At 43.7% G+C, this 24743-nt stretch overlaps 1 protein-coding gene across 4 annotated transcripts in view; it reads left to right on the plus strand.

The window, feature by feature from the left end:
* MIS18BP1 (MIS18 binding protein 1) overlaps positions 1 to 24743 on the plus strand; it is a 173976-nt gene that overhangs the window by 126249 nt on the left and 22984 nt on the right. For all 4 annotated transcript variants that reach the window (XM_068110579.2, XM_068110581.2, XM_068110580.2 and 1 more), the window contains 2 exons: positions 5510 to 5667; positions 20254 to 20332. In XM_068110579.2, the coding sequence (XP_067966680.2) occupies positions 5510 to 5667; positions 20254 to 20332 (237 nt within the window). The remainder of the gene's footprint in view (positions 1 to 5509; positions 5668 to 20253; positions 20333 to 24743) is intronic.

Genomic DNA, 24743 nt, shown 5'->3' on the forward strand with positions numbered 1-24743 from the left:
CCACCATGGCAGATGATTATGCCTTAACACACCGGATAGGGGTCCACGAACCTAACTCCTCGCCTAGATCTCCGCAGGGGAGGTGGGGAACAGCAGGTGCGGAGAACGACAATACATGGCGGCGGCCTCGAGAGGATTATGGGGACAACGCGGATACCCCACCTGTTCGAAATCAGAGGGCTGCGGGCCCAAGACAAACTTATATTTCGGGGGGCCCGAGGCAGACCACGAGTTTTTCCTCCGGGCCTACTTGCGCTTTTTGCAAGAAACCTGGACACTTGATGTCCAGTTGTTACCGCAGGAAAAGGGAAGACCCAGAGCGGAGTCCGACTATTACCACTCCGAATGCGATGGCAAGCGTAAGAAATCGCCCACAGAAGAGTTACCGACCATTTATTTATGAGGGGTTGGTCTCACTCAAGGGAGACTTGACTAACCCAAGACCGGTTAGGGTTTTGAGGGACACAGGAGCCCATCAATCCTTAATGCTTGAAGGCATTTTGCCATTGTCAAAGAGTACCGCAACGGGTGATAGTGTTCGGTTACAAGGGATCGGTGGCTGTGTTAGTGCCCCACTTCATGTCATCCATTTGGAATCCGATTTGGTGTCAGGACCGGTCACCGTCGGTTTACAAGCCACGCTTCCTGTAGAGGGAGTATCTGTGATTATTGGGAATGATTTGGCCGGGGGGCAAATTTATGGTAACCCGAGGGTTGGTAAAGAGCACAGCAGGGAAAATAACACCCCACCAGCTCGGGATGGCGACAAAAGTTCCAAGTTATTTGTAGGGGGACTGAACTTCAACACAGAGGAAGAAGTTCTGACCTCTGTCTTCAACAGATATGGGCCGCTGGTGGAAGTGCGGGTGGTAAAAGACAGGGAAACGCAACGGTCAAGAGGGTTCGGCTTTGTCACGTTTGCAAGCACAAGAGACGCCAGGGAGGCAGAGAAGAATTGGAATGGTAAGGATTTGGAGGGTCGGACCATAACAGTAGGGAAGGCATTTCGTAGGTGTCGAGAGGTCTACAGAAGAGGACAACTTGGCAGTAGTTTTGGGGTTGGCAGCAGCCGATATTACTATGGAGGCTCCCAGAGTTACGGCACCTCCCGAAAAAATGAATGTCAGAGCACTGGCCGAGAAGGAGACCGCCAGTCAGGTAACGGCTGGGACAAGTGGTCCCACCGTAACTGTTAGGAGTCTGGAGAAGTTGAAGCACTATATATACGGGGGAGCCGCCGAGCCGGGACTCCTACACGGACTAACCGTGAACGCCACGTTCTTAAAGGCGTCCAGGTAGTGAACTTTCCTGCACGGACTAACCGTGAACTCCCCGTTCTTAAAGGCGTCCATGTAATGAACTTTCCTCCCCGGACTAACCGTGAACTCCACATTCCTTAAGGCGTCCATGTAGGGAATACTCCGCTGGGCCTCCCGAAAAAGTGCTATAGAGAGGTTTAAATTTGGGGGCTTTGGTCACCACCTCTTAACCGTCATTCAAGAGAAACTAGAAGTGGTTGACGCTTGGTCCAGAGGGAATTAATCTAGGGGATTGTGTGAAATTTTGTTGCTTTATTTTTAAGTGATGACTGCCCGGGGGGAACTGATGAGTTGGGGGGGGGGGGTGAGTTATCTGGTTTGTTTATCCAAGTTGGCCGGCAAAGAAAGTTTTCACTGGGTTCAAACTTTCTTTCTTGAAGGGGGGGAGTGTTACATATTTATGTGAATGTATGTGAATTACTATTCAGGTCTTTGCTTATCAATGTGTAGTCGATTAAGGGTTGTTGTGATTAAAGGGTCAGGAGCCCTTCTGGGAAAAAGGAGACCGGAAACGGAAGAGGAAAAGAGACGAGGTCCGGGAGAAGCGACGATTCTTCTTCTTCCTCGCCCAGCTCTGACGAGAGTTGGGATCGATATTGAGCAGCGTGGAAAAGTGGAAGCTTTTCAACTTGGGAAGCCCAACTTGGGCGTTCCCAAGCCCGTCTGGCGAGAGGAGTTACCGGGACGTGTAACTACCCTTTTGACACGTCAAGTTGCCGTGGGGCCGTGCACAGACCCAGCGTCCGGCACAGTTCGCCGCACCGTCTACAAGGACGCGTATGGGTCGCACTTTGGGGCCTCGCGCACGTTGCAAGCGGCGCTTGCTTTGCCCGCTTTGCTTGGCCCGGAGGTGTGCGCTGCAGCCGTCGTTCCCGGTACGGTACGTGCCCGGTGGAAGCACGTCCGCCCGGGGTTCGTTCAACCGCCCGTGTGCGGCGAAGCCGACCATAACCTTGTTCAGGAGGGGCCCAGAGACATTGTGAGGGACAGAGACCAAAGGGGTCGTGAGTACCCAAGGGGTCGGGAGTGGGGAAAGGGGACACACATATATAAGATGGCCATCTTAATCATCTCGGGGATTGATTGTTGATTGTGGATTGTTGATGGTTGTTGATTGTTGATTCCTTGGGGGAATATATTATTGATTACTCGGAATCCTTGGTGTGGGGTTTCTTATGGACTGGAATTCATCTTGATTGCATTACGAAAGCGTATAAATCATATATCTTTCTGGCGGGGTGCCTCCCACGGTCCGGGGGTCACCGAGACCAGGTAGTTACCGGGAGGACCACGTAACACATAGGAAAGCTTGACTGGAATTTGCCCAAACACAAGTGAACAAGCCAAAATCCTTTTGGGAGAATGGCCTGTGGACAGATGAGACCAAATTAGAGATTTTTGGTAAAGTACATAATCTCTACGTTTACAAAAAACAAAATGAAGCCTTCAAAGAAAGGAACACCTTCCTTACAGTCAAACATGGATGAGGTTCAGTGATGTTTTGGGGTTGTTGTGCTGTCTCTGGCACTGGGTGCCTTAAATGTGTGCATGGCATCATGAAATCAGGAGATTACCAAGGCATTTTGGAGCACAATGTTCAACCAAGCATCAGAAAGCTGGGTCTCCGGCAAAGGTCATGGGTCTTGCAGCAAGACAATGACCTCAAACGAACTTCAAAAAGCACCCAGGAATGGTTCAAGACGAAACCCTGCACTGTTCTGAAGTGGCCGGCAATGAGTCCAGATCTAAATCCCATTAAACACTTGTAGGGAGATTTGAAAACAGCAGTTGGGTGAAGGCACCCTTCAAATCTAGCAGAACTGGAGCAGTTTGCACAAGAAGAGTGGGCCAAACTGCCAGTAGAGAGGTGTGGGAAGCTCATTCATGGCTATATGAAGCTCTTGACTGCAGTTATTTTGTCCAAAGGTCGTGCTACCAAATATTAAGTCCATGGTCTCAATAATTTTGTCAATGCCATTTCTTTTTATTTTATAATTTAAAAGGATATATTAAGTTCTGAATCAAAAACAAAGGTTCTGTAATATTAACAGTGAAATAAAGAATTGTGGAGACCAAATACTTTTGTCAATTTAAACTTATTTTTGGAGAAAATTGTGACTTATTTGAAAAAAGTGCAAGGGTGCCAATATTTTTGGCCACGACTATATGCTCAGGCATTGGTTCCCAAACTGGGGGACATAGAATTTGTCCTGAAGTGTCTGAAGAATGTGTCCTGAAGAATGTGTCGAGAAGGTTCAGGAATTTTTGTTGGGCTTTATCGCATATAATTGGACAAAGTGTGTTGCACGTTGGAGGAAATTAGAAATTTTGTGGACAAAATAGCATTGTACCCCAAAACCATACTGAATTTGCCTCTACTGAGCAAAGTTTTTTTCGGTGGCTACACACCCATTGAGACCACTTTGGCCAATGTGTATCTTTCTGTTCTGGAAGGAATGTTAACACCTGTACATTTGGCTCAGTTATTCACAGTGTCTCTAATGAATCATTGTCTATCACATATAGAACATGCCTTTAATTACTTAACATTACTTTTGGAGAGTTTGGGCTTTCTTTACTGTGATATTTCCTTCCCAGGAGCCAAAAGATTCATCACACCACAATGATGTTAGTAATCACTACCTATTTTTTACGGTGTTTACTGTCTAGAACAGCGTTTGTCTGTCCATATGTATGTCCCCACAAGTGTCCACCAATCAGAGTTGAGGATCTGGTCACGACAGGGGGACGGCGTTTTGTGAACATTACAGTTGCATATTTTGCTAAGAGAAAATATAATGACTTTCTGTGGAACGTTTTGGGTTCTACTGGGTGTCGTAAGGTAGCTAGAAGGTTTCAGAAATTCCTCAATACAATTATGATTTTGAAATGCCATCAACATTGACCTTGCTCTCGAATCTGTAAATGAACAGATGATGGTTTGCTGGTTTGATAATATCTCAATACAATGGTGATTTAACATTATATTTTGATATATTAATACCATAGTATTAATTTGTGATTGAAATATTAAGACATTTCAGATTTTCATTTTTAAATAGTTTGTAAAAAATTCTAAAAAAACAAATTCCACTTTGACAATATATGGAGTATTATCTGTAGATCAATGACAAAAATTTTAAATTTAATCCATTTATATTCAGGCTGTAACACAACAAAATGTGAAAAAGGCAAGGGGTGTGAATACATTCTGTAGGCAGTTATAAAAAAAAAGCATATATATATATATATATATATATATACATATATATATATATATAAATAAAATATACGTATACCCTCGGACCCCGCTATTCGCGGGGTATACGTTCCTGGAAAATCTGCAAATTGCAAAACCGCGAATAGTGGCGCATTGTTTCAATGGAAAAAGGAGGGGTAGGTTCCCGAGTCGCGAATAGAGAGGAAAAATCTGCGAATGGTGAGGCAAAACCCGCGAATGCCAACGAAAATCCGTGAATTCACGGACCACGGCAGCGAATAGGAGAAAGAAAACCGCGATTTCAGGGAACACGGCCGCAAATAGGAAAGAAGAAACCGCGAATTCGCGGAACACGGTCGCGAATAGGAAAAAAGAAACTGCGAATTTGTGGGACACGGCCGCGAATGGGAAACAACACCCACGAATTTGTGGGACACTTTTCCACGAATAGAGAGCAAATCACATTTTATCACCCGCGAATATCGGAACCTTGAATAGTGGGGTCCGACAATACATATACTGGTGTTACAGGTTGCTAAAGTCTTAGTTTTGTTTTGATAACGAACATTGTGCTTTTGATAATTTTTGATAACGATGTTTAGGATAACGACTGTACATAAGTTGCTATGTGTGTTGTCATAATTTGCACCAATCATAATACAAATATTTCTTTTGTACAAATGTATTTGTAATATTGGTGATATCACATTTTCCTAAGCGATTGATATGCTCAGGAAGGGTGTGTAGGGGGGGGGGGGGGGGGGTGGGTTAGGACAACAAAAACCACGGACAGTAGGAAGAGGGAAAGGTCCAAAAGCTTTGAGAACCAAACTGCTTGTGAAACCCAAAGAGGTTCAGTGAATTATTGAGTGCAACCCATGTGTATTTTCATGTTCATGCAAGTAAATGAAACAAGAGTTAACAGCATATTTCAACTTGTTCTTCCCTCTGCTAAATGATTCTCTCATAGGTATCCCATCTACAACGACTGAAGCAGAAGGACAAACCTGATGAGGTGTTAATGTTGAAGAGTCCGTTTGGTCAGAATTCAACCACTCCTGATGTCCACCACCATGTTACGCCCATCAGCAAGGACATCAGCCCTGGAATGCTTAACGTCCCTGACAGGTCAGGCTTCAAAGCATCTATCTATAATTCCAGTAATCTCTGTGTGTCTGTGTGTCTGTGTGTCTGTGACCGCTGTTTCTCGACAACTACCGGTCCGATATACTTTAAACTTGCCAGGTATATTGCTGGGGACCCGAGGATGTGCCTTTTCAAGGTTTTAAATTAATCGGACAAGTACTTACCGAGCTATGGCGATTTAGCCGTTCGCCGTTCGCTTTGGCGTTGCGAATGGACCAAACCATTCATGTAAATAGAGGGGGGGGGGGGGGTTCTGTGGTCGTTCGCTTTGGCTTTGCGAATGGACCAAACCATTCATGTAAATAGAGGGGGGGGTTCTGTGGTCGTTCGCTTTGGCTTTGCGAATGGACCAAACCATTCATGTAAATAGAGGGGGGGGGGTTCTGTGGTCGTTGCGAATGGACCAAACCATTCACATCGAATCATCGAATCACATCGAATGGACCAAACCGTTCGCTTTGGACCAAACCATTGCATGTAAATAGAGGGGGGGGTTCTGTGGTCGTTGCGAATGGACCAAACCATTCATGTAAATAGAGGGGGGGGGGGGGGGGTTCTGTGGTCGTTACTGCCACGTGGTTTCAAAGTTTTTTTTTGTTGTTGTTGTTTGCACGCATGTTTTTTTGCACCCACGTACGGGCACGCCCTAGGATGTTTACACACACACACCCCTACACAAATTTTTTTTTTTTTTTTTTTTGGCAAGGAACGGGCACCCACGTACGGGCACGTCCTAGCTTATATATAGTACGGGCATGCCCTAGTTTTTTAAAATCCTGGCAGTAAATAGATTCTGAAACCCACTTCTTACGATATAAGCAAGCACATTTTCCCAGATTTTCCAGACTTTTGTCTTCTATACAAGATACTTCTTATTCATCATACTAAAATCCGCAATTTGGTGTCTGTCTGACGATTTTTGACCATGATCCATTCGGATGTTACTTATCCAATCACAACCAAACTTGACAAGGAGACTAAGAATCACACGATGGAGAATGTAGCGATTTAGCTTCCCCGCAAAGGGGTTGCGTGTTGAGCCAAGGCGTAGTTTGACTTCTCTATTTGGGAAGGGGCGAGGGGGGGCAAGGGCTTAATATTAATAATGTGTAGCGAGGTCTGACTTCCATGTTAGTGTAGTTACAGTGTACGTGAAATCACAAATACAGTTTACCTTCATTATTGTTACTCACGTTTAAATACGGGATGTTTTTATCTTAATTGTAAACTACTGAGAAAATTAAGGTGGGGGCAATGCCCTCCCTACCACCCCCAAACTCCACCGGTGGTTTTGAGGTGTATATCCGTGTTAAGATAGCTTTATCGTGGCGTTTTTCCAAGGCCGCTTCTAATAACAAACGTAACAACAATAATTATAATAGTGTAGCGACCCATGGGTCCCCCAAAGCTCGAGACCAGCAACATAATCTCCTTGCCCCAGCCGGTGACGTAACCGGCGGACAAACCGCGGCACCGAGGTTATAATTGCTTGCACCTGTCGGTCACATGACCACCAAAGCATGCCTCGCCTGAGAGGCGTGGCTTTGGTTCTGACGTATGCTTTTTGGCTTGGATTATATGTATGCGAACCCGATAAACGGGCTTTCAGAGTTCCCGAGTTGATTATACATTAAACATCTCGGACGAGTTTGTGTCTTGTCCGTCACTTCGTCCGTCTCAAGCAGGAGCACTGCTCCTTCAATAGCATAATATTAATGTTATTACAAAACTATATTGATATAATATCCCGTTTCCCAAAGGGGGTTTTCCTCCTTGAAGGAACGCCGTGTCAACGTTTATAAATAGCTTACCTTGCCGTTTTCATGGGAGCATCCCGAACAGAAGTACAAATATTATAAACCACAAACACGTTTGATTCCCTTTTGAAACAGTCACTCCTGCTTTTTAACAGTAAACTGAAATGGAGAAAACCCAGGTTGTGTTTAGTTACAAAGCAGCTAGCTAGCGCTTGCCAAGCCAGCCGCTCCTTATCAACGGTTTTGAATAGACTGCTTGCTCGAATGCTTAACCCACCTGGCGAGCGCTCTACTTGGTAAATATTGGTAAATATTAACACCTCGATTTTCTTGAGACCATAACCCCTCCCCTTACACTTTTGGCACTTTCCTATCCTCCCTCCATCTCCAGCCAACCACCCTCCCCCACCACATTTTCAAAAATAACAAAATCACCAGTACTAAAATTATTGTCTTCTTTTGGAAAAGGCTTGTCTCAAACCAGAGTATATCTCCTTGTGCTCCATACCCTAACTTTTTCCTACCTCAGTGAGAAACATCGACAGTGTATAATTCATGGGCCGAACTTATCAGCACTAAGTGTGGATCTTTCGCTTGCTCCTGTTGCTCTTGACTGCTGAAAATGTCTTTCATCATTGGTAACAGCTTGTTGGAGCTTTTAGGTATCCTTATAAATATTTGCAGTTGTCAAGGTAGCGGTATCTCAAGCTGTCCACCCTATCAGATTGACTTTAGAAGCATGGTGCTCGATTTTCTTGTTGGTACTCGTGTATTTTACCCATTGGTTGTCCTGGGTTTCTCAGAACCTGGGACTGGTCAAAGTTTTTATGTTAAGTCGCTGTGAGGAACTGTCACTCACACAAATAATGGTACATGTGTGGGACATGACTCGGGAGCAACAGTTTTTTGCTGGTGGCAAAGTAAAGTTAAAGGAAATAAAATTAAAATAAATAAATAAATAAAATTATTATTATTATTAATTTATTAGTAAATTTAATATAAAGTATTATTTTAAATATACAGTAGTTGAAATATGTGATTGCCTACCTTGTTTTGACATAACAAAATGTCACCAATCCAATTATTCTATTTCTTGGTGTTCAGGAAAATAATAATTCCAGATTGGGGGTGGGGGAGAGGGGAGTGTTTAGCACCTGATTCTTGTTTTCCAAGCCTGTTTAATCCCCTGGATTACTTGCCCAAGTGCTTTGTCCCAAACGAAGGCTTATCCGTCTGCTCATTTTATGGATTTGGCTGCGCACTTCACAATCCATTTATTTTGGTTCTTTTGCATGGAAGGGGCAGGCATTTATAGCACAGGATGATATAAGTCCATAATAAAGAGAATAAAATAGGCAAATAAATGGAGTGGAGTATGGAGTTCCTTCCTGCCTTTCTTCCATTTTCACAGTTCATGATTCACATGCATACATTGCAACTGGAAATAACAGATCATTCACCGGCCTCCTCTAGGTTTATTTTGTCGCATCTTTGTCTTTCTTGATCTTCGTCAATCCTGACATTGCTGTTCTCCCCAATGGTAACCGTCTATTAATTTCTCCTCCACATTCTCCACGCACTTCAATCTTAGAACCCAGGAAGATGAAACACTCCACTATTCCCACATGATCGCCTCCCAATCTGAACAAGACGATCTTCTCAGTTGACAATATTTTAGTCTTTTTCAGATTTAAATAAAGACCAGCTTTTTCACTTTCCCTCATCACAGTCTGCAGCAGTTTCATCAAGTCCTCTTTACTTTCTGCCAACAGATGGTATCATCAGCATACCTTGGGCTTTTGCTCCCTCTTCCTCCAATCCTGACTCCAGCCTCTCCCATCCAAGTTTGATTTTCTCATGATGTACTCACTATACAGATTTTAAAAATAAGGGGAGAGAATCATCCCTGTCTGACCCTTTGTCCAAGTCCAAAGCATTCTGTATCTCCATACTCTGGTGTTACTACTACTACAACAACAACAACAACAACAACAACAACATGCATTTTAAGGCCATGTTCCCTGCTAGAGCAGGGGTTAGCCTTGCGGTCCCCATGACAATCTTCTCCATTTTGCCCTATTTTCTGCATCTCTCCTTGTTAACCCCCTTGCCCGCATTTCTTCTTCCACCATCTTTAGCCAAGTCTTTCTCGGTCTTCCCCGTCCTCTACTTCCTTCTACATTAACTTCCATCACTCTTCTCAACCAGTCACTTTCATCCTTCCCCAATACATGACCAAACCATCTCAACCTGTTCCTCTTCACAGCATCAATCACAGGCAATATTCCCATCATCTTTCGCAATTCATCATTTGTCTTCCTCTCTCTCAACGATACTCCGCACATCCATTGAACCATTCGCATTTCCACCCTTTCCAGCCTTCGTTGCTGCTCTACATTCATTACCCATGTCTCGCTCCCATAAATCATAACACTTCTCACACATGCAGCATACACCTTTCCCTTCAGCTTCAGCGACACTCTCCTCCTCATCAGCACGCCACTCAGTTCCCGAAACTTCTTCCATGCACATCTCACTCGAGCAACCGTTGCCGAGTCTGATCCACCTTCTCCATTCAGCATGTCTCCGAGGTAGCAAAATGTTTTCACACCTTCCAGCTTCACGCCGTCTCCAAGATCCAACTCAACATTTCCTCCATCTGCAGCTCCCTCTGTGCACACCTTACATTTGAATGTCGCTGCCACACTGGTTAATGACCCTCTCAGACCACTACATTTTTGATGAACCCACTCAGCACACATTGTACATTGAATGGAGTTCACTCCGACACCCTTCCTGCACACAGCACACGGCCACTTCCCAGTTCTTTCCACCTCACCACATGCTTTACCACTTGCCATCACCTTTGTCTTTCCGATATTCACCTTCAGACCTTTTGTCTCCATACATTCCTTCCACTTGTTCATCTTTTCCTTCAGTCCATCCATACTTTCCGCAATCAACACCAGATCATCTGCATACAACAACTCCCACGGTAAACCCTCCTTTACGGTCTGAGCCAGCACCTCCATCACAGCTACAAATAGTAGTGGACTTAGTACCGACCCCTGATGCACTCCCACCTTCACCTCAAACTCACCACTGTTCCCGTCCTTCGTCCTTACAGCTGTGCGTGCTCTTTTGTACATTGCCATCACTACTCTGATCAACCATTCCTCCACTCCTAACTTCCTCAATGCCCATGTCAATACGTTGCGTGGAACCCTATCGAATGCTTTCTCCAGATCAACAAACCCAAAAAACAACTTCTTCCTCTTATCCATGTACTTCTCCTGGAACTGCCTCACAATGAAAAGCACATCTGTCGTTCCTCTTCCTGGCATAAATCCAAACTGCATTTCGTCGATCTTCACTTTCTTCCTTATCCTCCTCTCCAACACCCTTTCCAATACCTTCATTCCATGCTCCAATAACTTTATCGCTCGGTACGAGCCACACTCCAGAGGGTCACCTTTCCCCTTGTATAGAGGGACGAGGGTACTCAGGTCCCAATCCACTGGAATGCGGCCTTCTTTCACCACCAGATTACAGATCTCTGTCATTCTCTTCACACCCCAACTTCCTGCTGCCTTGAACATATCTCCCACAACTCCCGTCGGCCCTCCCGCTTTTCCACTCTTCATTGCTTTTATCGCTTCCTCAACTTCCTTCTCAGTTATCTTCTCTGCCGGTCCTAAAACTGGGTTACTCTCTATGTTGCCATCCCATTCATTCTCTGTATTCAACAGCATTTCCATATATCTTTTCCATCTTCCTTTAATTCCATCTGGGTCGACAGTGTTACTGTACCTTCTTATTTAGTGTACAGGCTTCTTATCAGATGAATCAGATACCATGACATCCCCATTTCTCTCAGCATAATCCACATCAATTCATGATCAACACAATCGAAGGTGTTGCTATAATATATAAAACAGCGATACACCTTATTTTGATATTGCTTTGCTTTTTCCATGATCCACCTCAGATTTGTGGTTTCATCTCTCAGTTCCTCTTCTGAAACCTGGTTGCTCAACGGGCATTTCTCACAGGCATAATGAAGTTTTCTATACTGTGTTGAAAGATCTTTAATGATATCTGACTGGGATGTGAAATGGAGGCAATGGTTCAGTTATTTGAACATTTGCTTGCATCCCCTTCCTTTAGCAATGGTATGTAGACCCACTGCATCCACAATCCTACTCCAGAAAAATAACTTTCAGAAGCAAAAATCGTTTCTTGGCTATTAAAATGTCATGATTTGTTTGTGCTCATTTAGAGATAAAAACAGACATACTACTGCACATTTTACATTCTTGTCGGCATTTTATTTTAAAAATATATGGCTCGGGGGGTTCACATGCTATGATTGAGAAGAGGACAAAGGTGGTGCCTGTGAGTAATGGCCGATTGCATCCATAACATGTGAATCTTGCTAACCAGCTCTGTATGGAATGGTTGTAAATGTGTGTGTGTGCATTTTATCATGAATCGGTCTGGTTTTGCAATCCTGGAAGTCCTTTGAGTGGTGAAACATACGTGTCCGTAGTTTGAAAGGTTGAATGGTACAAGGTAAAATTGGTGATAGCGACAGCAGGGAAGGGTAAATCGCTCAGCTTCTACCGAGTGGTTAAACGCGGCCAAAGGTCCTTAGGACCTGGGGAAATAACACCTGATAGCTGAGCTCAGTTGGACTTCGGGTTCTTCATGACCTTCAAAATGCTTAAACGTTTTCTTCTTTTCATTCACTCTTGTACTTTAAATTGTGAATTCCTTCAGATGTATGTTGTCATTTACGTATCTCCATACCCTTTTCGATCTTGCATCATTTAGTTTATCTCTATACATATTACATTCTAACTCTATAAACAATTTATTACACGAGTTCTGTCCCATTATGATTTTATTAGTCGTCTGTTCACATAGGTTGATAAAAAAAAAAGAAGGTATTGGTGTGTATGATCTGTAGTGTTAGAATCAATGTCTTAAACCATTGATATTTGGAAGTATAACTGAAGTTTGAAAGAATTTTCCAGATCTTTTCTCATGTAGTGCTCTCAACAATTGAGGGAATTACCAGATGGTGAGAAAAAGGGAGGGATTGGTTGTAATAAAACGAGTGATGTAAAAGTTATATGATAGAAGTTGAAAAGTGACATAAAAGTGATAACTTGAATGCCCATCATGTCTGTCATCCGTGAAATTATTCACTATTAGAACTGCCTCCTGGATGTACAGTTGAGAGGTTTCTGAGCAGTCCAAATGGCAGGCTTTGAAGTGTTCTAAACTGGCAAATAATATTTTAAAACTCAACTGGACTATGTCCAGCTGAGTTTTTGTCGACACCCAGTGTCCGTCGTCCGTCTGTCGTCTGTCTGTCTGTCTGTCTGTCTGTCTGTCGTCTGTAAACAATTCGACGTCTACGCTGTAAAAGTCACAAATATTGATGAAATTTGATGAAACTTGTTATGCAGCATCTTTAAGACATAAACCAGTTTGGGATTGCATTTGGGCGTTGCACGCCCAAAAATGGGCACGGCAGGGTGGCCATTTTGAAAAATCAATTTTTGTCATATATTTTTAGCACATATAAACTATATAGTTTGTGGTTCTATTATGCATATTCTAACCATATTGATATAGACCACTTGAGTTCAGGTTCCCTGGAACCTCTCTAGTTTATATATAGTTTAGTTATATTCACACAATACTTTGTAATGCTCAGTTTCAGAAAGGGGATAATAAGCTTGTTACATACACGTCAGGTGGGTCGATGACAACCGTTGACTACCTGATGGTGCGTAGGTGAGATAGGGGGCACCTCCGGGACACAAAGGTGATCCCTGGGAGGAGGCTGTTTCACAGCACCACTTGGTTGTCTGCGACATAAGGGTGAAAGGTGCGAGGAGAGCTCGGCGGGTGAAGTACCAACCGAGAATGAAGGTGTGGAGGTTGAAAGAGGTGACAGTAAGGGAGGAATTAAAAGAGAGGCTGAGAAGGGTAGAGGATGATGTGGTTGAGCTTGAACGTGGTTGGATGTCAATGAAAGATAGTCTGTTGGGAGCCGTTGGTGAGGTATGTGGATGGACAAAAGGACCACCGAGGCACTCGGAAACATGGTGGTGGGATGATGAAGTTGGAAAGAGGATTGACGAGAAGAGGAGGAAGTTCAAGGAGTGGCAGAAGGCGAAGGGTACGGGAGCAGAAAAAGCAGAGCATGAAAGTTATAAGGCAGCCAAGAAGGCTGCAAAGAAAGAGGTAGCAAAGGCGCAGGAGGCATGTAGGAAAATGTTTGGAGAACGCTTGGATTTGGAAGAGGGTCAGAGAGCAGTATTCAGGATTGCAAGCAGATAGCGAAAGAGAGGTGTGATGTGATGGGGGTGAGTTGCTTGAAGGATGAAGTGGGACAAATCGTTGTGGACCCAGATGGAATTAAAGGAAGATTGAAGAGATATATGGTGTTGTGAAAATCAATCAAGTCCACAACTTTATCCCATAGGTAGGTTTAATAACAATCAGATCTCTGGCATCATCCTGCAGAATACAATCATGCAATATATATCAGGATCGTGGCATCATATAGGAAGGATCGATAATATTAGTCAATGCAAGCAAGCCTAGAATGTCTGCATGTACGTACCATCCGAGTCTACATATCATAGAGTAAATGTCGCAGGAGTGGCCTGGAGTCGCGGACGTCCGAGGTCTTATAGATGCCTCTCAGTGGTTTAAGTGAGCATCACACCTGGGTTCAACTTTGATACATTTTCACTACATATGGAAATGCTGTTGAATACAGAGAATGAATGGGATGGCAACATAGAGAGTAACCCAGTTTTAGGACCGGCAGAGAAGATAACTGAGAAGGAAGTTGAGGAAGCGATAAAAGCAATGAAGAGTAGAAAAGCGGGAGGGCCGACGGGAGTTGTGGGAGATATGTTGAAGGCAGCAGGAAGTTTGGGTGTGAAGAGAATGACAGAGATCTGTAATCTGGTGGTGAAAGAAGGCCGCATTCCAGTGGATTGGGAACTGAGTACCCTCTTCCCTCTATACAAGGGGAAAGGTGACCCTCTGGAGTGTGGCCGGTACCGAGTGATAAAGTTATTGGAGCATGGAATGAAGGTATTGGAAAGGGTGTTGGAGAGGAGGATAAGGAAGAAGGTGAAGATCGACGAAATGCAGTTTGGATTTATGCCAGGAAGAGGAATGACAGACGCGCTCTTTATTGTGAGGCAGTTGCAGGAGAAGTACGTGGAGAAGAGGAAGAAGTTGTTTCTTGGGTTTGTTGATCTGGAGAAAGCATTCGATAGGGTTCCACGCGAAGTATTGACATGGGCATTGAGGAAGTTAGAAGTGGAGGAATGGTTGATCAGTGTAGTGATGGCAATGTACAAAAGAGCGCGCACAGCTGTAACGACGAAGGACGGGAACAGTGGTGAGTTTGAGGTGAAGGTGGCAGTGCATCAGGGGTCGGTACTAAGTCCACTACTATTTGTAGCTGTGATGGAGGTGCTGGCTCAGAACGTAAAGGAGGGTTTACCGTGGGAGTTGTTGTATGCAGATGATCTGGTGTTGATTGCGGAAAGTATGGATGGACTGAAGGAAAATATGAACAAGTGGAAGGAATGTATGGAGACAAAAGGTCTGAAGGTGAATTTAGGAAAGATGAAGGTGATGGCAAGTGGTAAAGCATGTGGTGAGGTGGAAAGAACTGGGAAGTGGCCCTGTGCTGTGTGTAGGAAGGGTGTCGGAGTGAACTCCATTCAATGTACAATGTGCGCTGAGTGGGTTCATCAAAAATGTAGTGGTCTGAGAGGGTCATTAACCGGTGTGGCAGCTACATTCAAATGTAAGGTGTGCACAGGGGGAGCTGCAGATGGAGGAAATGTTGAGTTGGATCTTGGAGACGGCGTGAAGCTGGAAGGTGTGAAAACATTTTGCTACCTCGGAGACATGTTGAATGGAGAAGGTGGATCAGACTCGGCAACGGTTGCTAGAGTGAGATGTGCATGGAAGATGTTTCGGGAACTGAGTGACGTGCTGATGAGGAGGGGAGTGTCGTTGAAGCTGAAGGAGTGAAGGGAAAGGTGTATGCTGCATGTGTGAGAAGTGTTATGATTTATGGGAGCGAGACATGGGTCATGAATGTAGAGCAGCAACGAAGGCTGGAAAGGGTGGAAATGCGATTGGTTCGGTGGATGTGTGGAGTATCGTTGAGAGAGAGGAAGACAAATGATGAATTGCGAAAGATGATGGGAATAGAGCCTGTGATTGATGCTGTGAAGAGGAACAGGTTGAGATGGTTTGGTCATGTGTTGAGGAAGGATGAAAGTGACTGGTTGAGAAGAGTGATGGAAATGAATGTAGAAGGAAGTAGAAGGCGGGGAAGACCGAGAAAGACTTGGCTAAAGATGGTGGAAGAAGAAATGCGGGCAAGGGGGTTAACAAGGAGAGATGCAGAAAATAGGGCAAAATGGAGAAGATTGTCATGGGGACCGCAAGGCTAACCCTCGCTCTCGCAGGGAAAATGGCCTTAAAATGCATGTTGTTGTTGTTGTAGTTATATTCACACACTAAAATCTCTCCATCCACCACAGTACCATATTTTTGGCAAGCAAGTCGATACTCTTTTCCTGGAAGTCCTGGCCTCTTCTTTTACTTCAAGTTGATTTATCTATTAATGAAGGAAAGAACTAGGATGGTACTCAGTAGAATGGATACCTCTGCCAGGCTGAACAGGTCACACTTTGTATCCCACTGGTAGACCGAATTTGCATCTGGACCTCAAAGGGTTTTTTAAACTCAACTGGACTATGTCCAGCTGAGTTTTTGTCGACACCCAGTGTCCGTCGTCCGTCTGTCGTCTGTCTGTCTGTCTGTCTGTCTGTCTGTCGTCTGTAAACAATTCTACATCTACGCTCTAAAAGTCACAAATATCGATCAAATTTGATGAAACTTGTTATGCAGCATCTTTAAGACATAAACTAGTTTGGGATTGCATTTGGGTGGCCACATTGAAAAATCAATTTTTGTCAATCTGGTACTTCCTAATGTAGCTAGAAGGCTGAAACTTGGTGTGTAGACAGTATGTAACAAACCTCAACACATATATTACCGGTTTTGACGATAATAATAATATAATAATTCATTTATTTTGTATAGCGCTTTTCATGAAGCCCAAAGGCGCTTTGACAGAGTGCAAAACATAATGCATAACAAAACATGAAAACAACAATTGCAAAAAGACAAGAATCAATAGGGAAATATTTAAAGCAAAAGGAGGGAGAAGGAGAAGTGATAGTCAGGGGTTAAATGCTGTGGGTTGAATGTTGAATGCAGTGCTGAACAGGTGGGTCTTGAGTGATGTTTTGAATGTGGTGAATGAGGAGGAGTCTCTGATGGTGTGAGGTAGTGAGTTCCAGAGGGTGGGAGCAGCGATGGAGAAGGCCCTGTCCCCCCAGGATCTGAATTTGGTCCGGATGGGGGGGGGGGGGGGTCAGGAGGTTGGTACCAGCAGAGCGGAGGTTGCGGGTGGGAGTGTGTCTGAAGAGGAGGTCAGCCAGGTAGGATGGGGCCAGGTTATGGAGGGCTTTGTAGCTCCGAACGATGTCCGAAAAATGACGTCGTCATGACCTATGACATGACTTGACCCATAAACATCAGTTTGGACGACGTCCAAGCTCTAAAAGTCACAAATACTGATCAAATTTGATGAAACAATATCCTGTCAATCCATACAACAACAACATACATACATGTCAACCATACATGTATATTGTTTGACCAAGTCTTTCTAAATAAATTCAAGTCTGAAATCTGAGAAAAGTAATTGTAGTTTTACTTTTCATGCCTCACTTAAAACTCAATTTTTTCGAGTTTCCTGTTTAAACATGAGATACCTTCAACGTTACTGTACCTCATTAGCACATATAAACTATATAGTTTGTGGTTCTATTATGCATATTCTAACCATATTGATATGGACCAGTTGAGTTCAGGTTCCCTGGAACCTCTAGTTTTAAAAGGGTTTTTAAGGTTTAAAGGACCAAACGCTTCTTTTTTTTTCTGAAAACCATTGAAAATCATTAATCATGGTATAATTTGAAGGGAAAGATTTTTAAATTTTTCTTGCCAATCAGTGTCTAAAAAAGCTCTAGTGTGTCGATTTTCGATTTTGCCAGTGACGTAACACAGTGAACTCGCCTTGATCCAAATCTCAGTTTTACACAGAACCTGTGCAAATTGGGGCAAATCAGTTTGCCCCCTTCCCACGCCCCCCCCCCCCCCCCCAAAGCCCTCGCCCTCTCTCAGATCTCTCGATGTCTCCATGTCTCTCGGTCCCTGCTCTCAAATGTTGTGTTTGTGTCCTTCCCCCTCTCTCCCCATCTTGTCTACCGCTCCCTATGTTATATGTTTTATGTGTCGGTTTGTCTTTCTGTGTGTTCATGTGATTAATGTTCGCTCTTTCACGAGCCTCGATATTGTATACAAAAAAAAAAAAAAAAAAAAAAAAAAAAAAAACCGTGCATGTCAAGCTCGGATTCCAAAACTGATTCCGCCATCATTAGCAACTCTAAAGGTTGTCGGTATGTTGAAACTGATCAGTGGGATTGTGAAGAAACTCTTGGAGATAAAATTGGTGATGGAACACTTTCGGGGGAATTACGGAGCCTTATCGTTTCGAGCCTTGTGCGAGCGATTCAGACGAAAATGGTGTTAGTCAAGATGGCAGTGTTACAGTATGTTTGAAGTGAAGATTAAAACACCGGTCGCATGTTCACTACATACAGATTGGATTGGTGGGTTTTGTTTTTCCATTAAATTGATGGTTTATCAGGGATTTTGTGTTAATTGATAAATCAGTTATATTATTTCATAAGAAATATGTACGAAATAAGGATGACAAATCAAGAAAGGATTGTGTGGGAGGGTGAGGAGGTGTGGGGGTGGTCATGGATATTGTTAGCTCGGATGATGGTTGATGGGGGTTTGCGGAGGCGGAAGTGGTGCTGGATGGTCTTTCAGTTGTGAGTGACGGCGCTTTGCGATGACTGATTCTTCCTCTTGATCGTGAGGATGGCATCCTTTCAATCGTGGCGGATATATATAATATATAACCACCTTTAGAGGCCATTTTTCCCCGCAAAGCGGGGGTTGGCCTTTTTCGGGAACCGTGGTTGTTGTTGTTTTTCGGTCCCCTTTTTGAAGCAATGTTTTACGGCCGGATGCCCTTCCTGACGCCAACCCTTTTTGCCGCCTTTAACGACAAACAGGGAATTACCAGTGAACTGGTACTCAATTAGCCGACCTCGGAAGGATGACAGGCTGAGTCAACCCCCCTGGCGTTAATTGAGCGATCGACCGGGAATTCGAACCCAGGATCCTAGAATCCTAAGCCGGCACCCTAGCCGCTAGCCCAACACCAGTGGCGGATAACCACAATATATTAGCCATCTCTGTTGCTGCATAACAGTGCTCTGTAAAATGTCCCAAGTACAAGGCAAACATTTGTCGACCCGATCCACACTCGGATATTTAGGACAAACCTCGTCCAATTTATGGCAAAGCTCGGATCTTTCGGCCATTGGTGTAGCATGAAACCATCTCGGATTTGTATTACTAAAACCACCAAGGACGCATCGACCCTGCATGTTTGTAGAAATTCGAAAATTAATCACTGTTTGTATTAAATCTTACTGATATGTAACTCGTAAACAATACTATCCTGGTTCTACGTCACAGCTAATCATGAAGAATAAGATTTAGACTTTTAATTGCAAAATTACCGACTTTATAAATTGCAAATCACAAATAGACACATCAAATCTATTTTGTAGGGTATCAAGGGATAGATGAGCGTCGAGGTGGTCTGAGCGTTTGGATTCCCCTTTAACCAAAATCTAATCGGCTTGTTCTTATCACCTACCCAAATCATCCACCAAGTTTTGTCGACCGTCCACAACTTTTTGAAATATCATGCTATATATCGTTTTTGGACCCATCTCCCAATGATGAAGCATCACTTGAAGAATTCAAATATTCTCGGATCCAGATCTTCACCAAAATCAAATCGATTAGTCCTTCTCAAACACCCAACCTGTCTCCCAAGTTTCTTCCAAATCCGTCCATAACTTTTTTAGATAACCTATATATCGTTTTTGGGCCAAATCTTTAATGGTGAAGAATCACTTTAAAATTATAGTAACCAGATCTTCACCAAAATCTAATCAATTCGTGCTTGTCACACACCCAATGTGTCCACCAAATTTCATCCGAATCCGTTTATAATGTTGTGAGATATCCTGCTTACAGACAGACACAGAGAGACAGGGGTGAAAACATAACCTCCATCCACCTTAGGTGGCATAGGTAAAAAGGAAAAATGAGCCAATTCAACTTATACTCCACATCGAATTATACTCCATTATACTCCACATCGAGTACTCCACATCGAATTATATGCCAAAATATATGGTATATCCATAAGTATTTAAACAGTTTAAAAATATTTTTTAGACTTGACCAATTTGCTGTGGAGTGCATTTTGACGTCCTTTTACCAAATCAATCTAGATATGTAGAATCTATAATCCAATTTATTTCCTGTAAAGCATCATTTTACTAAAATATTTCTCACAATTGAAGCAACTGCTTCATATTGTGTTGTTTTTTATTTTGTGTTGTCATATCTTCATATTGTGTTGTCAACTCCACATATTCTGTTGTATGCTACTTCACAATTTGATAGCATTTGAAACTCGATGTATGAAGTGCATGCAGTTTTGGGATTTAAAGTTCTTCTGTGTGCGCAGGAAGGTGACTGACCATTATGTGTATCGCCTTGAGAATCGCAAAACTTGTTCCCAATGGGGTACCATCAATTCAAAGCTGGTAAGCCTCAAGGTTGTCCCCTCCTCCTTTTTTCTTATCCACCACTTTATTTCCTTATTTTGCTCGTTTATTAAGGTACCGAAGGTTACTCTCTTATTTTGGTACCAATTTTCCCCCCCTTACTTTTTCATCTTTAGTCGCTATTAAATTTGTTTTGTTTTCAAACCCACTTGAGCGATTGGAATGAAACTTTCAACATACCCATGGAAATTTTTTTAATGGTAACTATGACGTCATAGGTGATGTGGTATGGCAGCCATGTTGGAAGAAAAAATAAAAAACTTTGGACATCTCTGAAACCGCTCAATGGAAAAAATATTAAACTAGGAAAAGGTGAGTTACTCCGCATGGGGTACAACATTTGTTAACAATGACGTCATCAGTGCCCTAATTATACCATCATAATTTGATTGGTCGAATTTCTTATCCGATTAATACGAAAAAATTTGAGGGTGATCTACTAAGAAGTTTGTCGAGAGAAGTAAATTGATGACGTCATCAGTGATGTGACATGGCAGCCATATTTTTTTCAAAAATGGCTGAAAAAATCAATATAATGTATGAAGATTTTCCAACTCTTCAAAAGAAGATTTAAAAAGGTTTTTTAAAATCTTCAATCCAACACTGCTGCCAGGCCACCTGACCGATGCTATTTTAATTTTCAACGTTTATTCCACATGGCTTGTCGATCATTTATATGAAGTTTTGCATCAATGGATTAAACGGTTCAGAAGAAGGAATTGGCTTTCATGTTTTTGTTCAATCGAATATGTCTGCCAAACCACTTATCCCCTGACGTTTTAGTTATCAAACATTTATCCCCGTGGTTAGTGCATGACATATATATAAAGCTTTGCATCCATTGGTTCAGCAGTCTGGGAGAAGGTTTTTGTTACTGGCAAGTTTTACTTTCAATCCAAATTGGCTGCCAGACCACGTGACCAATGACGTTGGCATTTTCAGACTGTGTTCCCCATAGCTGGTCGATCATACATGTATATATGAAGTTTGCATCGATCGATGAAGCATTTCAAGAGAAGAATTTTTTTTTGAGGTTTTCGTTCAATCCAATACGGCTGCCAAACCATGTGACCAATGACATCCTTTTTATCAAACCCTTTTCCCCTAGGCTAACGGATGATGTATTTAAAGCTTCACATCAATTGGTAAAGTGGTTTCAGAGAAATATTTTAAAATGTTTTCCTTCAATCCAATATGGCCACCATACCATGTGGATTATGATGTCATACCTGTTAATATTCCTTGTGGCTGGCAGTTTTGTAAGTACGCCCATAGAAATCACTGCTCACAATTATAAGTGGCAGTTCTTGGAATCAACAACCATGAAAAATATAGTTTGATAAAAAATTATGTAATAGAATGGCATCATCATTGGAATGGGCAGCGAGGGACAGTATCATTACAGGGTGGTATCAGCATTGAAACAGGCAGAATAGGATGGCATCATCATAAGTTGGCATCGTAATTGGAACCTGCAGCATGGGATGGCATAGCCATTCGAATGGGTGGTGTGGGATGGCATAGTCGTAGGATGGCATCGTCATTGAAACGGGCGTCGATCCAGAATAAATGCTCACAGTTATAAGCGCCAGTTCTAGTTCTGTTTATTTTTGCTTATTTATTCCGCTCATTTGAGGGGCTGAGAGGATGGGCCTAGAGGTATGCACACTTGCCTCTGGTTTTGATTCCAGACCCAACTATAAACTGTCAGCCCGATTTTTCCACACACAGGGTGATTCATCAATGTGTGTGCCGTCCCTCGGATGGATGTTAAATGTGCGTCCCATCTGCCAGCATTCGTTGGTGGACGTTAAAGATCCCATGTCGCAAGGTATCACTGGCACCATGGCCAAATTACAAATTCCTGCCTTAACGAGTCCAACGTCAAGCCTGGCCAGCCGGTTCGTGAAGACTCGGGCCAAGCTTCTCCCAGCCGACCCCACAATAAAGGTGGAATAATGGCGGCTGTTAAAGAGGAAGAGGATTCTGCTCATTTGAGGGATCCTGTGACTGTGCTAATCTGCGGCCCACCAGTGCTAGTTATTGGGCCATTTGAACCTCTTATTAGTCCCCTACCAGTGTACACCGGAGGGGACTATAGGTTTGCACGCCGTCCCTCCGTCCGTCAGTCTGTCAGTCTGTCAGTCCGTCACGCAAAGAACAGTTTTCCGGACTTTTTTTCTAAACTCGTAACGCTAATGATTTCAAACTTGGTACATGGTTTCCTCATGATAAGTTACAGATCAGGTTCGAACTTCACGACGTTTCGATCATTTTTGACAAAGTTATGGCACTTTGTTTATTCTAGAGTTCTCCTCAAGCCGCACCGCGTGCCCTCAGCCTCGTCTGCGAACGTCAAAAGCGCGACACAGCGCGCGCTTTCGGGAGGGGCGGAGCCAAGCCGAGCAACATATATATATATACACATCGATCATTGATCGTGAACCGGAAAATATAATAAATTACTGATATTTAGCGACTCGAAAGGTTCTTTATCAACAACTTATTTTCTTGTGCTTCTGCTGACCTGACTGCAAGGTGTATAAATCGAAGTCCCGAGTGCGAATCACATGTGAGCCCGTCCTGAGGTAATTAGCGATTGAGAACGATTCAGAACCTGTGGGTAAATAACCCTTGGTAATTTCCCCAACAGTTTTCGGGACGACAGACTGCCAGTAGGGGACATGTATTGCAGCGCAACACTCAGAATGCTTGTTGTTTTTTAAAATTGTGCCAGAACTATATCACCACATCAAGTAGTTTAATCATCACTATCTTGCTAATTAACATTGGGGCAATACCCCTGGCGCTCACTTGGTAGAATAAACAGTATACTGCACTGACGAAAGGTATTGTTGCGGTTTTGAGAACCCACACTTGTAAATATGACATTAAAGGGTTAAAGGTTGCACCCCATAGTTAGGCCACAAGCAACACGTAGGTCACCATAAGACTTCAGTTATTTCATTAGTATGTGTTTAGATGAGGCCGTGTTTCCAATAGTTGAATCTGCGTTGTGCCAATCAAATAAGAAGTAGGCCCATTCCATTCATTTTTACAGCCTCCCTCTCCAAGCGACGCCATTACGCGCCCTCCAGTCTGCCCCATGGCCCTCCCAAATTGTTACGCGCCTTGGCCAGCAGCCGCAGCCACAGCTGCTTGTGAGGTTGCTCAACGCCGCCATAAGCCACGAGGTGAGGCCCGGAAAAAGGGGGCGGAACGCCAGGAAGAAGGTGTGGCCACGTCAACCCACCATCAGGGCGTGGCCGGTAAGCAAGCACCAGCCAACCAGGGCTGAGGTAAGATCGCCTGATAGGCGTGGCTTTTGGGCTCGCGGAGCAATCGCAGCTTGAGTTATAAAAGCACGAACGCAAAGCCCTTTCACAGGACTTATACGGCAGCGCTCGTGAAAGAGGACTTACTCGCTGGCGCTGATTAAAGAAGGACTTGGAGGACTACTGTGATTTGAAGGACTGACTAGAAGAGCGCGCTTGTGAAAGGACTCTTGTTGGAACCTTGTGCTAAAGCAGCAGGACATTGGAGAGAGGGGGTGTTTGGCACGAGCGTGCACTTATTACATACACCGCTAGGACACCAGCCTCCCCCCCGTTATATAATTGTCCATTCGCGTTCCACTACACGCGAAGCTGCCTGCCGGGTTTCGTCCATTGGACCGGAGCCGGGCTGGAGCCTGGCCGCGCTGGTGACCATCAACCATCTACAATCCCCGTGTGAGTGTGTATGTGATACGGGCCCGTTTGTCCTGGGGTATTAAGAATAAGACTGTTTAAGGCTGCCCTGTGTGCTTCTTCTTCCTCTTCCTATCCTGTACATTTCTTTCGTTTCCTCTTCTCCTTCTTGTAAATTGTTAATAAATTGCCATGTTCTTTCTGGTTTCCTCTTATCCGATCGCATCCGTCTTTTCTCTCATTGGGTAAACGTGGCACGATAGGAACCGCCATAATCGGGTCTAGTCATTGTTAACGGCCCGAATCGCGGCTCGCTTCGCTCGGCGTGTCCACTAACGCCGTGGTTCGGGCGGGAGTTATTTCCCTGCTTCGCGGTCGGTGTTAGTAATTAGGTATTAGGACTACGTTGACCAATAACCCTACCTAATACCGACCGGAAGGAGCGTATAACTTCCAGGACTCGCGTAGGCCAGATAAAAGGACAAGGGGATTAACCCCCCCCCCCCCTTGATAAGGGGAGAGCCGACGTCCGAGATCCGCAACAATTGGTAGTCAGGAGTGGGGATTTGGAACCTGGGACTAAATTTTTTAGACCAAATTTTGGACATCAATTGTGCATATTGGCTGCAACAATTGGTGTCGGGGAGTGGGAGTTGGACCCGAACCAATTTTTTTATATTTTGGACTAAATTTGGTCCAAA

Source organism: Myxine glutinosa, chromosome 3 (assembly GCF_964187855.1).
Source record: "Myxine glutinosa chromosome 3, kmMyxGlut1.1, whole genome shotgun sequence".
NCBI lineage: Eukaryota > Metazoa > Chordata > Myxini > Myxiniformes > Myxinidae > Myxine > Myxine glutinosa.